At 47.4% G+C, this 14,447-nt stretch overlaps 1 protein-coding gene across 12 annotated transcripts in view; it reads left to right on the plus strand.

Moving 5' to 3' along the window:
• The window catches only part of PTK2 (protein tyrosine kinase 2), a 264,175-nt gene that overhangs the window by 198,140 nt on the left and 51,588 nt on the right, over nucleotides 1-14,447 (plus strand). For all 12 annotated transcript variants that reach the window (XM_087864579.1, XM_087864566.1, XM_087864570.1 and 9 more), the window contains 6 exons: nucleotides 2,959-3,043; nucleotides 4,267-4,367; nucleotides 6,028-6,143; nucleotides 7,035-7,135; nucleotides 10,553-10,642; nucleotides 13,641-13,845. In XM_087864579.1, coding sequence (XP_087720705.1) covers nucleotides 2,959-3,043; nucleotides 4,267-4,367; nucleotides 6,028-6,143; nucleotides 7,035-7,135; nucleotides 10,553-10,642; nucleotides 13,641-13,845 — 698 coding nt within the window. The remainder of the gene's footprint in view (nucleotides 1-2,958; nucleotides 3,044-4,266; nucleotides 4,368-6,027; nucleotides 6,144-7,034; nucleotides 7,136-10,552; nucleotides 10,643-13,640; nucleotides 13,846-14,447) is intronic.

The following is a 14,447-nucleotide window of genomic DNA, read 5'->3' on the forward strand; positions in this document are numbered from 1 at the left end:
TGCAGATTTCTGGGGGAGGAGCTTTCCAGTCAGGCAGAACAAGAAGGGCAGCCACAGGAAGTGATGTTGGAGTGTAGAAAATGAGGCTGGATGTGAGACGTCTGGGAGAAGAGGGACCTGGGGGGCCACGGCAGAGGGCTGGGCTTTTTCTCCAGTGTCCTGGGGACAGGAGGTGCCTCGGGGAGAGTGGGTGCAGAAGGGCACGTGTTGCCACTAGGAAGGGAGCTTTGGAGCGAGTGGCGGTGGTGGCAGAGCCCATGAGTGAGCCTACAGCAGTGGCAGATTCCAGATGCACGCTGTAGGTAGGAAACGCAGGTCTTGCTCCTGGGTTGTTGGATCCGTGGGAGCTGTGGGAAACTGAAGAATCAGAACTGGCCACTAGGTTGTTGACCTTGAGCATCTGTGTAACTTCCGTGTCTCCAGTGAGGTGGGGAAGGCTAAGGAGGAAACGTGTCTGGTGGTAGGCATATTAATAAAGGCTCGGCAGGAGGACAGAAGCCCTAGGCTGTGGTGCCTTCGAAACAGATGTGTTAGGAATTGGCTTCTGTGACCATGGGAGCTGATGCCCCTCAGATCGCAGCTTGCTGGCTGGAGACGCAGGACTGCTGATGGCTTCTTACTTCCGGTCTGTGTCTGAAGGCCTGAGACCCAGCATAGCCAGTGTAGCTGTAGTTCAAAGGGTAGGGGAAAAAAAACAATGTCCCAGCTCAAAGGTAATTAGGCAGGAGGAATTTCCTCTTATTTAGGAGAGGAACAGCTTTTTGTGCTACTCAGGCCTTCAGCTGATCAGATGAGGCCCACCACATTAGGGAGGGCAACCTGCTTCACTCAGTCTATCAATTTGCATGTTAAATCCATCCAGAAACACTCAGAATATGCTTGACCAAATATCTGGGCACCCTGTGGTCCAGTCAACTTGGCACATAAAATGAACCATCATAGTGGGGTATCTGGAGTTTTGTTTTGGTCGTGTGAGGTTTAAAATAACTTCTCTACATCCTCGTCAAGAGGGGGCATGGGTGGGTTGGATATCAAAGTATGGGCTGAAAGGCAAAGTGAGGACTAGAGAGAGAATTTGGAAGTTGACGTAGAGGTAGGAGATGGCGCTCAGTGAGGTCGCCTCTCATCGAGCTGGCCCTGGGATTGAGCCCTGGGATGTTACCGCCCTGAGGAGACAGGAAGCAATGTCTTGTCTTCCCACTGTCCTCCTGGGCCAGTCTTTTCTGCCCGAGGCTGCTGTTTACATGGACAGCGACTCATGATCCAGTAGCAAGGACTCTTCTGAGAGAGCTTGGCAGATTCAGGCTTCATCAACACTCGAGAATCTAGCGTGGGCACCATTTCAGAGCCAGATCTTGTGACAAGCAGTAGCTCGGAGTGGAGCTCCTTGTCACATGTGCACACTGCCCCAGTCCCTCTTGAAATAAAGCCCTGTTGCAGAGGGGACATGCCACTTACCAGCAGGGTGGCCTGAGACAAGCCGCTAAACTGGTTGGCCTCTGCTGACCTGTCTATAAAATGGGTATCCTGGACCCCTCTGTACCTTGTCAGGCTATCTTCCAGATAACCTGCAGACCTAGTGGGATAATTTACAAAAAGGACAGAAATGTTCAAAACCTGTTGAGAATAAAGACAGCAAGACTATACAGCCCTCGTCTAGGGCCTCGTGCCTAAATGCTCCTCACACCTGTGTGATGTCTGACCTCCTCCCCACTGGGGATCCTCTGGGGAGGATGGGGAGCCTGATGCAGGGAGGGAATCGGGGCACAGCAGCCATGGTGAGGTGACCTGAGGCGGTGCTTCCTAAACCTTTGTCCATTCGCCACGGTCTCCCAGTTCTTTCTCTCCCATCCTGTCCTCCTCGTCTTTCCTGCCTCCTTAACAGAATGCGAGGCACCATGCGAAAATCTCCAGTATGAAGAATACATGGTTCTGGCAAAGACCACACAGAGCCGAGCACAAGATAAGCACTTAAGTTGCTAATTACAGTCATGAATGGTGTTCCGTCGAGGCTTGGAATGACCTCATTTCTTGTCTTTCTTAAGCTCTGTCTTTTAAACTCTTTCAAGAAAACATCGGCTTCTTTGGCAGGCAGGTCTGCGTACCTTCTTGGTTTTTCTCCACCTTGCCGGTCACCCCCTTAGTCCACTGTGTGTCTGCCCTTTTCCCTGACCTCCTGCGCTGCAGGGCGCTCGGGTGCCGTGCTTATGCCCCTGTCCCCTGAGGATCTCCTCTAGCCTGAATCTGACCCTGCACTCTGCCCAGATTCTCCTGTGTGCCACGCGGGCTCTCTGCCATCTCATGTCCCTCCCGTCCTCGTCCTAGCTGAGCTGTTTCTTCCCTTGGTCTCACCAGAAACCTGAACTCGACATCTCAACACCCCATCCTGCCCCACCTGCACTGCCCCAAGCTTGTCCCAGCCGCCAGCCCGTCACCACACCTCCCCTCAGGTCCCAGAGCACCCATGACCCCAGCTGTGCCCCTGGCCAGCTCTCAGCCAGTCCCTCCCTCCCTTCTTTGTTTTTTTTGTCCTGGTCTCTGCCTCATATATCCTGACACACTGCTTCCTTGTCCACAGCACTGTTACCCACTAACGTACCCTGTGGTCAGCTGGTTTCTTCTGTGTGTTGTCTGTTCTTAAGCGGGAAGGTAGCCTTGAGCAGAACAGGGAACTTTGCTGCCTTTTGTTCAGTGGTGTATCCTGAGCACCTGGAAGGCTGCCTGGCAGGTAGCAGAATGAATGAATGACCTACAACATGTTGACGTGCCTGGACATTTCTTCTGGGGATTTTGTAGGGTGTTTGAAGTGTTCCTCTCTTGAGATTTTCAGTTCTGATTCTGTCTGGTCCAGAATCCACATAGTTGCCAAACACACAGCTTTTCATGAACATGCGCATTGATTCATAAAGAGAAGCTCTTTTTGCATGTGTGTGTGATTCTGAAATTTCCCTAACACAGGAGAATCCAGCTTTGGCGGTTGCAATTAAAACATGTAAAAACTGTACTTCGGACAGCGTGAGAGAGAAATTCCTTCAAGAAGCCTGTAAGTTTCTAGAAATTTCTGTGGAACTCCATGTGACTTTTTTATCCGTGAAATACAAGCTGTCTGTGAAGAAGTAAGAAAAATATTATTCTGACTTGTCTGTGACAACTGCAGTTACTATCTTGTCTTGCAAATTAATACCCGTATCTGTAGAGGCACATATCCCCACGTTGCTCCAGGTAAGCCGTGATGTTTGGGGTGTAAAGGTAGACAGATTTACTGTCCCCGTAGCCTTCGTTACCTGTGCAATTGAGCATCCTGGCACGGGAATCCGGCAGATGTAGAAATGAGTCCAGCCCAGTGCCACTAGGCCCTAGAGTTGGAGGTGAGCAGGACAGATGCGGTCCCCGCCTAAAGGAACACACAGACCTGGGAGAGAGCTGGGACCACAACCTGTGCACCCCCCCCCCCCCCGTGCTGCACTGCCGCCCCTTCGGCTCTCCACTCATCCCACGTCTGGGATGAGACTGCAGGGAGGGTTATGTGTGGGTAGCTGTTCTCTGCTGAGTGCAGACTTGGGGAGAGCCAGGACCTGGCCCTGTTTGTCTGTATACATCAGGCTCTTTCCACCTGCCCTCAGGCTGGGATGTCCTTCCTGCTTTCGCAGGGCTTGTCCCTTCTCATCTGACCATGTGCTTAGAGTAGTTTCTCCTCAGGAGGCTTTGTCACAGGACCAAGTTCTCTCCTTCCCAAGTATTTGAAACTAAGTAAACATTGCCTAGAAATTAGTGTTGCCCCTCTGTAGGCTTTAAGCTCCACAGGGCTAGGACTATGTCTGCTGTGCTCTCACCGCTCAGGCCCAGTGCCCAGCACAGGACTACCCATCAGAGGCGCTCAGTAGACACTGGTGATATGATTGAATCTTGATGTCCTTCATTACATGGACATGGAACGAATGCCTTCTACCCTCCGTTTCGGGAAATATTTGCCACCCAACAGTCCAATAAATTAATAAGTCATACAGTAAGTCATATTGACTTTATCAGTATATTATCATTTTCATCAAAATCGTATTATACTTTCATCAAAAAAAGTCTGTCTTTAATCCTGTTCCTGTATCTCTGTATCTGGTATCTTAAGGACAAGACAAATCCTGGCAATGACTTCTGTCTCACCTAGTTTATTTCTGCAGAGTGCCTAGGCCAAGAAAACACAGACTACTTCAGCCGCCCTTACCTACTACTCTGTCAAAAGAATAACCGTGGACAACTGTTTTTCCCTAGTAACAATGCGTCAGTTTGACCACCCTCACATTGTGAAGCTGATTGGCGTCATCACGGAGAACCCTGTCTGGATAATCATGGAGCTGTGCACGCTTGGAGAGGTATCCTGATCTTCAGACCTGGCCTGTCTGGGTGGACTGCCAGCCCATTTGTCACCGGGACAATGAAACAATAGTCTCATGCTTCGCATTTCGTTCAGCCCACCCTGGGTGTTTGGTGTCCTTTGTTTAAGAAAGGGGAGTATTTGAAGGATACCTTTGTGGTTTGGGTTCAGCGACTATAACGTCTTCATCGTGAAATTCCCAAGTCACGCCCTAACTCAGTCCTGGAAGCAGTGGTGACCAAGTGGTACTTTCTTCCGCTCTGGTGCTGCTGCCTAATGGTAGTCCAGGGGTCCGAGGTTGAAAGAGGCACTCCTAGTGGAATTCAGGTAAATTAAGGCTGCATTTAGGTCGATCTGCAGTTCCTTATTCTGTTTGAGAATTCATTTATGGCGTCTTTCAGACCAACTGATATTAATCACAGTTTCTTTTGAAAATGTGAGTAACACATGTGAACAGATCTCCTTATTTGACTTTCTCCGGAACACAGAAATTCCTTGCTTACTGTGTCACCATCACCTGGAAACTTGTTAGCAGCCAGATTCTTGGGCCTTCGCCCAGGCTAGTGCATCAGACCCTTGGGAGGGCAGGCCGGGCCCAGCACCTGTTCCCCGGGCCACGCCATAGCCTGCCTGCTTGCAGATGAGCACAAGTCAGTTTCCCAAGTCTCTCCACTTCACTCTCTGCTACTACAGCTCAGTAATTTGGCCTGAGACATTACTTACGTTCCTTGTCTTTTAAAGGGCACCAAACACAGTTTTGTTTTTCGTGGCGATTAGGGGTTCTGGTTAGCGGGAGTCAAAGACAGTTTGGATCCTTGTGCCTCTGCATGCCAGCCTCCGCCTCCCTTCCTCTGAAAGGGCCCTGTCTGCTGGCTCGCTGCTGCTGTCCTCTGCACTCGATAACCTAGTCTGCTGGACAAAATGACTTCAGGCCTCTGCAACAGCTCTTCTTCCTCTGCCCTACCTTTCCAAAGGAAAGAGTGTTTACATATGTTTTTTGTTCACAGTATTTTTCTGCTTTTGCTTCTGGAGAATTTGCTAATTTTTCTGGCTTAAACCATTACTGAATCTTTCTCCTCTATGTATTGATTTTGTAGAATTAGAGTTCAATTCATCTGCCTTCCGTTGCCATGCTAGCCGTTAACTGAATTGATTGTGACAGTACTAATAAGGACTGATAAGCCCTGTGGGGTAAATACCTAGCACCTTTCTGTTCCTGAATCTTTCTGGAGGGGGTGGGAGAACTTCTTGCTTCCCCTTCCTCCTCGTCACCTTATCCTCAGGTCTGCCTAGGGTACAGCAAGGTGTGGGGTGCAGGCATGCTGGCCGTGTGAGGGCTGACTCTGTTTGTCCTCCCAGCTCTTACCTAGCAGTAGTTCACACTTTTATTCATTCCCTTGCAGCGTCTTTCTGTATTTTTTCGGAAATTTGCCTACAATCATAAAGATTTCAGTTTTATGATAGGATTCAAACAAAGAACAATAAGCCGTAATTTCTGAGCTAGTCTGTTTCATTCTGTGCCTTTGTTTAGGGGAGAATTGAAGCCATCCTCATAAAAGTGTGTTTGGAAATGGGCAGCGTTGTTGAATGTAGCTCGTTTGCTGTTGATTTCTGTTCTCTGTCACTAATTCTTTTTTATCTTGGTCACTGTTCCAAAGCTGAGGTCATTTCTGCAAGTAAGGAAGTACAGTTTGGATCTAGCGTCTTTGATCCTATATGCCTATCAACTTAGTACAGCCCTTGCGTATCTGGAGAGCAAAAGATTTGTGCACAGGTAAGATCCGGTCATAAAGCTGGTAAGCTGCCCTCTGGGCGGGGGAGGGGGTTGGTGGTGGAGAAACCGGGGGGGAGGAGACACTCACTGTGCCCTGTGATCCTTTGTACCCCTGGACTCTGTTGTACAGAGACAGGACCAGAAAGTCACACAGCAGCTGTCCTGGCCTGTTAGTACGCACAGTCAGAGGGTTTTCCTCACATGGACTGCGAACAGTTGTTTGCTTTCAGGCTGGTTTTCTCTTCCACAAAAGCTATTGAGAGCCTATACACGGGCCTAGAGCAGTGAGCATGTGGACCTAAAATAGACACTGTCCTGGGACTTCCCCCAACCCCAGAGGGTCATGAGTACATCTGTTGGCATTCTGTGGAACTTCTGTTTCTCATCCGGGTCCCTAGTTTGATTGCAAGGGAAAGCCCTTACAGTTTGCCTACTACTTTGTTACCCAGCATGAAAATAAATTCCATCAGCAAAATCATTTATAAGGGTTTAGATGATGACTTTTATTTTAGGTGATGAGATCTCTTAATAGCAGCAGGGTTACAGATCCCAGTCGTGCATCCGTGTCTGTTACTGCACTTGGTAATATGATTATATGAAAAGTAATGATTCATTTTTTATTCATTCTCAAATATTTGTTGTTTGAGAATATACTTCGCTGCCGTTCAAAATACTTACTAATCATCATATTAATGAGTAAATATCTGCCAAAAAGGAATATATGTGAAGTAAAATCATAAAAGTGTCTTTTTTTCAGTGTGTAATAAATCTGTTTGCATTGTCTACAAGCTGTCTTTCAAAGTACCTGTCAGTATGTCTTTAATATAGATGAGTTTGCAGGTTTGTTTTTCCTCGTATTAAAATTTATTGTCCCAAATTCTTCCTTATCAGGGACATTGCTGCTCGGAATGTTCTGGTGTCCTCAAATGATTGCGTAAAACTGGGAGACTTTGGATTATCCCGATACATGGAAGACAGTACTTACTACAAAGGTAAGGAGTCAGAGCAATGAAGAGGCAATAAGCTCAGAATCTTCAATGATTTTTATTTCTTAAAAAGGTGTGTCCTAATAAGCTCAGCTGATTTTTGACAGAGGCATAAAGTAGGTTCAGTAGAAGAAAGACAGCCTTTTCAATCCGTGGGGCTGGAGCAGTCAGATATCCAGAGACAAAAAATGGACCTAAGCTTGACTCACCCCATGTTAACTCAGAGTGGATCATAGGCTTAATTATAAAACATAAAGCTATAAAACTTTTAGGAAAAACAGGAGTAAATCTTTGGGATCTAGGGCTAGACGAAGGGTCCTTAGACTTTACACCAAAAACATGATCCATAAAAGGAAACACTTGATAGATTGGACATCATCAAAATTAAAACTTAGTTCTACAAAAGACCCTGTTAAGAAGGTGGAAAGGGAAGGTGGCAGACCTGGAAGATATTTGCCAGGCACAGTATCCACCCACAACCACAAACCATTCCACAAAGGACTGGTGTCCACAGTGTGGAATGAGCTCTCAGAATTCACCAGGGAAAACAGAAACCAAGAACATGACATGGACAGACGGTGGGAAGAGAGGCTTCACTGAAGAGGATACGCTGAGGGCAGAGAAGCCCAGGCAGAGGCTCAGACCGCAACAAGGTATCATTGCGCACTTGTCAGAATGGCTAAAATTAAAAATAGTGATAACACCAAATGCTGGCAAAGATGCAGAGAAACTGAATTACTTACAAATTGCTTGTGAGAATGTAAAATGGTACAGCCACTGTGGAAGAGTTTCATAGATCTTTTAAAAATTAACTATGCAGCTACCATACAATCCAGCAGTTACATTCCTAGGTACTTTCTCCCAGAGAAATGAAAATTGACATTCACACAAAACCTGCATGTTGAATGTTCATTACATTATTTCCAGTAGCCAAAAATTGGAATCAGCCCAGACGTCCTTTAACTGGCAAACATGGTTAGACACCCCATACAAGCGGGGTTGGGTGCGTTGACTCATCAGTAGTCAGACTGAAAAAGCTCCAATCTGCTAACTCCAGAGACTTTGATCAATTGGTTTTAGAGCTGAAATCCAGCTCATGTGATTCTTCTTTAATTTTGCCAATTTTGGAATCAGTTTGACTTGCTTCTTTAAATTATTATTGAACAAATATTTTTAGTAACAAATGTTCATATTCCTAGTATTTCAGCTAAGGTTTGGATTATAAATCCATATTATGCTCTTAATGTATATTCTTTTTTTTTTTTTTTTAAGATTTTATTTATTCATTTGAGAGAGAGAGACGGCAAGAGAGGGAACACAAGCAGGGGGAGTGGGAGAGGAAGAAGCAGGCTCCTAGTGGAGGAGCCTGATGTGGGGCTCGATCCCAGCACGCTGGGATCACGCCCTGAGCCGAAGGCAGACGCTTAACAACTGCACCACCCAGGCGCCCCAATGTATATTCTAATTCTTACTACCACTTTAAAAGGCCAGTTTCTTTCTCAGTTTTTTAAAATTTTTATATTGTGGCAAAATGAGCCCAGAGTTTTACATACAAAACTAGTTTCCTTCATTTTATACCATGGTTTATGACTATTCTCTTTCCATATGCCTTCTGTATACTACAGCCTGAAACAATTTAACAGATTTTCTGCTATGTGAAAAGAGAGTTCTTTGGTTGGTCATTCAATTAGTCATTTAACGTAAAAGTGACCAAGCCTGCTTTCTGCTGTTTTAAAATACATTTCCTAACCAGCTCAAGCCCTGACGGGTCCAGGTTCTGGACTCCCAGTAAAGAGCTGACCTCCAAACAGTGTGATGACTGAGGCTTCATATCACGTAGACAGCATTTAAAATGAGCAGTTGACAAATTCATGCATTTATTGTCCTCTCAGACAGGTCGTAAGTGCAGATTCTGTTAGGCTTCAGGAGAACATCCCCAAAGGTTGGGGATCCTTTATTCAGGACACGGGTGTAGAGAGTTTGTTTGGAAGGAATCGAACAGAGAATTTGACTTCACTTGTCATGAAGGTGCTTGAAATTAAGTGGGAAGAAAGAAATGAACCGAATTAAGTTCTCTCCTGATTGAAAGTACTCAGGCACGCATTGCTCACAGAGGGAAGTCCAGACAAGGCAGGCAGAGTGCAGGCACCTCTGTGAGCCAGGGCTCCGTCCCCTGTGGACTCCCACTCCCCTGCGCCCCTGCTGCCTTCTCGGACACACCGCTCAGCTGTGGGCTTCCTCTGCTCCCAGGGCATCCGGCATTTACTCAGTGTCTGTGTCACACCCCATACCATACCTTTCAGAACTAGAATTCCTTGAGGAAAGGTGCTCTGGGCTGTTCATCTTATAACCCAACAGTTGAAGGAATGTTCCGTGAGATGGTGAGTTAGACCTCAAGAGAAGGATGAGTTAGGCTCACCTAAGAAGTATACTTTTTCATTCCATCACCTGTCCTGCTCTTCACATATCCATGAAAGTATAGTGGTCAGTCCCCATTACATATTCCGTATTCGCGCCTTCACATAGTCGCTAAAATTTGTAACTCCCGAAGTCATACTCAGAGTGCTTTCCTAGTCACATGTGCACAGGCACGAAGCAGTGGAGGACTGGAGCCTGTCTCAGCAGGAGGATGGAGACGGGAGGGGGCGAGGCAGGACAGCGTGAGCCGCTCTGGCCTTAAACCCCTGCTCGGACATCTGGCAGTGGGGTGGCCTCAGGCAAGTCACATAACGTGTCTGAACCTTGTTTTCTGAAGAGGAGGAGTTGTTTTCAGGGTTTAAGATTATAATCTGTGTGAGGGGCGCCTGGGTGGCACAGCGGTTAAGCGTTTGCCTTCGGCTCAGGGCGTGATCCCGGAGTCCTGGGATCGAGCCCCACATCAGGCTCCTCCGCTATGAGCCTGCTTCTTCCTCTCCCACTCCCCCTGCTTGTGTTCCCTCTCTCGCTGGCTGTCTCTCTCTGTCAAATAAATAAATAAAATCTTTAAAAAAAAAAAAAAAGATTATAATCTGTGTGAGATGTGTACGCACATGTACACATTTCCCTAGGAACAGTGGTTCAGTGCTTGTAGGACCGACTGGGTGTCGTCAGCCGTGGTTCCGGCCAGTGGGTCGGGATCTATTGCATAACCAAGCTGCAAGCTAGGAGCACCAGTTAACGGGACTCCCTCTCACTCCCTCGTCACCGCCTCTCCACACAGAGGAGGGCCGTAGTGCGTTATTTCCCTGCCGCAGTCTAACCAGACCACACCTGATGACCTCACCACACCAAGCAAACAAAAAGTAGGTCTTCCAAATAAACGAAGTCCAAGGGGTCAGATATTTAAAGGTTTTTATTTTGATACTAAAAATCTCAGCCAGCTGTAACTGCTAGATTCTTCAGCAGATAACAAGGAAAATTCACTTTCTAAAATTAATCTTCTAGCTTCCAAAGGAAAATTGCCAATTAAGTGGATGGCTCCAGAGTCCATCAATTTTCGACGTTTTACCTCAGCTAGTGATGTGTGGATGTTTGGTGAGTATTTTGAAAAGTTTTGTGTTTTTAAATTATATTTCATATGCTCTATAATACAGACTTAGTATTAGCTCTTTTTGGAGTATTTGGGCTAATCTGCCATCCTTTGCCTGAGCGCTCCTTCACAGACGTCCTTCTGGTTCATTCAACAGTCCCTGGGCGCACACACAGCGCCAGCTTTGTCTGAGTCTCCCTCCCTTCCCCACTCCTCCCTATCTCCCTGTACCGTCTCTGCATCCCTCCCTGGGAGCAGTCTTAGCTCTTTCCTTCCTTCTCTCCTCTCTTTCTCTCTGCCATCTCGTTTGTTCCTTCTGTGTGAATGACTTTAAATGGTTGACCTGTCCTCTGTTCTGTGCTAACCCCTCAGATGCAGAATATCTACCGTTGTGCTTTACTCGTTGTCCTGGAGTCCAACCTCCTTCCTGACTTGTCTCAAGGCTTGAAAGTTTGATCCTTTGTCTTCTGTGGCTTCTGCTCTAACGCCTACTCCGTGCCTTCCTGCCTGCTCCAAGTCGGTCGCTGTGTCCTCCTGCTCTGGGGGTTGTTGTGGTAGTGGCCGACTGGTGTGACGGTGTGGCCCTCACTCGTCTGCACTCCGTACTCCAGCTACTTCATTCAGATTTTATTTTATTTTTTTTTTATTTTTTAAAGATTTTATTTATTTATTTGACAGAGATAGAGACAGCCAGTGAGAGAGGGAACACAAGCAGGGGGAGTGGGAGAGGAAGAAGCAGGCTCATAGCGGAGGAGCCTGATGTGGGGCTCGATCCCGTAACGCCGGGATCACGCCCTGAGCCGAAGGCGGACGCTTAACCGCTGTGCCACCCAGGCGCCCCTCATTCAGATTTTAAATCGCTCTCCCCTTTCATATGGATGATACCCCTTCCCCACCCCACTCTTCTGGTGTAACTCCTTCCTCCTGAAACATGTTGTCCTAACACCGTCTCCTCCGGTGAAATTCTAACCTTCGGGTTCATCTGACGTGTCCCCTCTTCCATGAAGCCTTATGTAGCTGGTGTGTTCTCCAGACATAACCTCCCTTTCTCTGTGTGCCCTGCACATTCTCTCTCTGCCATAACACTCACACGTTGATCCTACGGACAATCTCGTGTGCGTGTTCTCTCTGCTAGATTTTAACTACTTCAGAGGAGATGCCCCAATAAGGTTATGTACCTTTTTTCCCCTATAATTAAAAATAACTTCATATACATCAAGTATGTGTTATTTTTTCTTCTGTTCACTTGCTGTTGGTTTCATCTAGTGCCGTAAGTGATAACAGGTGAAGGAAGGAGCTTTTCGCCAGAGCAGGAAATACTGTGACATAGTTTAGAAAGGGCTCTGGGGTCCGACTAACGTGGCTTCACCTCCCAGGACCTCGCTCATCAGCTGTGTGACCCAGAGAACAAGTTGCTTATCCTGTCAAGGCAATTTCGGTTTTCAACGATTCTAAGACGCCTGTTTCTTCACATTGTAACTTCTCTGAAACTGGTGTTGTAAATCGGTGGCATTTTGTAGTCGGTGTTCGTTGGGGACGTGGCTTACGTGGCTTCCTTGGCCGCACTCATGTGGACTTTGTCTTGTTCATCCCGGTGTTAACTTCCTTGTCTAAATGAGTTTGGAAGTGCTCCTTGGTAAGAATAAAATCATTCTAGGAGGTAACAAAGGATGGGGCCATAACTTAGTTGGCAGTATTTTCCCCCATTCTTGGTCATACAAAAATAATGTTGTGTTTTGTAATCAGTGGCCTCTTAGATTTGATAAAATACAGTATTTAAAGAAATGTAAGGTATAAGGATAACGTGTGTAAATTTCAAAGTGGGGATGCCAGAAACGTATTAAGGTCTGGAGAGATGATGCCTGGCACTGTTGTTGGTAATTATGTCATAATTTCTGGAGAAAAACACAGAACTAAGGTGTTATTTTTGTCATATACTCTTCACTCTGGAACGACTAGAATTCAGAAAATGTCAGAATGTCGTTCACGTTGGTAGGATAATGTGCCTTGCTTCCTCTGAGGCACACCCTGCTGTAGGCACCGAAGACACCGAAGCAAGGTGCCTCTCCTCACCTCAAGCCTGTGACACGGTGTGCAGGGAGGAGGGGGGCCGCGCCGGGGCTCGCCCCGGGGGTCAGGAGGCACACACACAGAAAGAGGAGCACAGAGTGTGGGGAGGCTAGCACAAGCAAAGGCGTGTGAGCAGTGTGCGGGGGTGGCAAGGCCTCCGGAGCAGCCCAGGAGAGTGCGGAGCCACCCCCTGTCCCCACCAGCCCACGCGCTGAGTCCCCAGCCAGAGCATGTGGTCATCGTTCTCCGCCTCAGGCTCTATTTACTTTAAAAGTGGGCTTTAAAGTGTTTGCAGATGACACCAAGAAAGCGTGTGGTCTGCAAGGGGGGAGTGTGAGGGAGGGGTCTGTGGACAGGACCACTGCAGCCCAGGGAGTCCAGAGCTTGCCCGTGGGGACAGGGACCCCCTGACCAACTCGTGCATAAGCCAGATGACACTGCCTACATGCACCCTAGCCAGGCATGGGCTGCCTCGTTAAAGGAGTCTGAGTTTCCGAAGGCGTTAGGCTTAAATTTTAGCATTTTCTTTTGTTAAGCCTCAGGTCAGCTGTCGTAATCTTCGGCAGGCTGGACTGCAGTGGGGGGCAAAGTAAAATTCCTTCAGCCCATTTTGAACTGGTTCATTAAACCGTGAAGGATCACTGTACCTGGTGGGCCATTTTCTAATATAGGATTTTTAGGGAAGTATACCTCTTAGAAAAACTTGGGGGTTTTTTAGATAATAACTTAGTATTTCAATATTTGCATCACATTAAATTAATATTGCTGTTCTTACTGATAACACCAGAGTTCATTGAATGCTGCTTTATTTAGTCGATTTGTCCAAAATCACACAGCTGGTCCTCTTGTGCCAGCTACGAGGTTACTCCTGAAACATGGGCATTCTTCTCTTTCCACCAAGTTCACAGTTCTGTTTTCGTTCCCACTTCACAGGTGTATGTATGTGGGAGATCCTGATGCATGGTGTGAAGCCTTTTCAAGGAGTGAAGAACAATGATGTGATTGGTCGAATTGAGAATGGGGAGAGATTACCAATGCCTCCAAATTGCCCTCCTACCCTCTACAGCCTTATGACGAAATGCTGGGCCTATGACCCCAGCAGGCGGCCCCGGTTCACTGAGCTCAAAGCTCAGCTCAGGTAGGAGTGGGGGGAGCGAGGGCCGGGGCTGGGGCAGGTTCATGCGGCTTCTCCCATGCAGTCATAGCATTTGAGGTCATTCTGTCAGTACGGCTAAGGCTAACCTCTCCTCTGGCAAACATAATTACTTATTAATTGGTTTGCATTTATTTATGCCTTGCTAGAATCCTCAGGAGATTATGTCTTAAAATCTTACAAAACTTCAGATTATGATCGGGTCTCTCATCCCTGGACTTCTGACTGAGCATGGCTTCCAAGATCCAGGAGAATGTAGTCCCTCGCTGCCCATCCAGTCCCGTCTCCCACTCCTTGTCCATCCCAGCACGCTCCCAACTGCCTACACTTCTCCCGGCACGGCCACCGCCTCTCATGCGCAGCTGTGCCACCTGCTAACCACCTATGTGGTCTTCAGAATCCAGCTCAGATGTTATCTCCTTCAGGGGACTGCCCTAGTCGGCCCTGCCCCCAAACAGATAGCCACTCTCGGGCACCTTTTCGATGCTTCTGTTTGTTGCAGTCAAAACATCCACGTGACCTGTTCAGTTGCCATTTTGTGGCTCCTGCTTTGTGCCGGCCACTGCCAGACCCAAACTTCCAGTAGT

This window comes from Ursus americanus, chromosome 9, assembly GCF_024610735.1.
Source record: "Ursus americanus isolate L20-20 chromosome 9, mUrsAme1.1.p, whole genome shotgun sequence".
NCBI classification, from domain to species: domain Eukaryota; kingdom Metazoa; phylum Chordata; class Mammalia; order Carnivora; family Ursidae; genus Ursus; species Ursus americanus.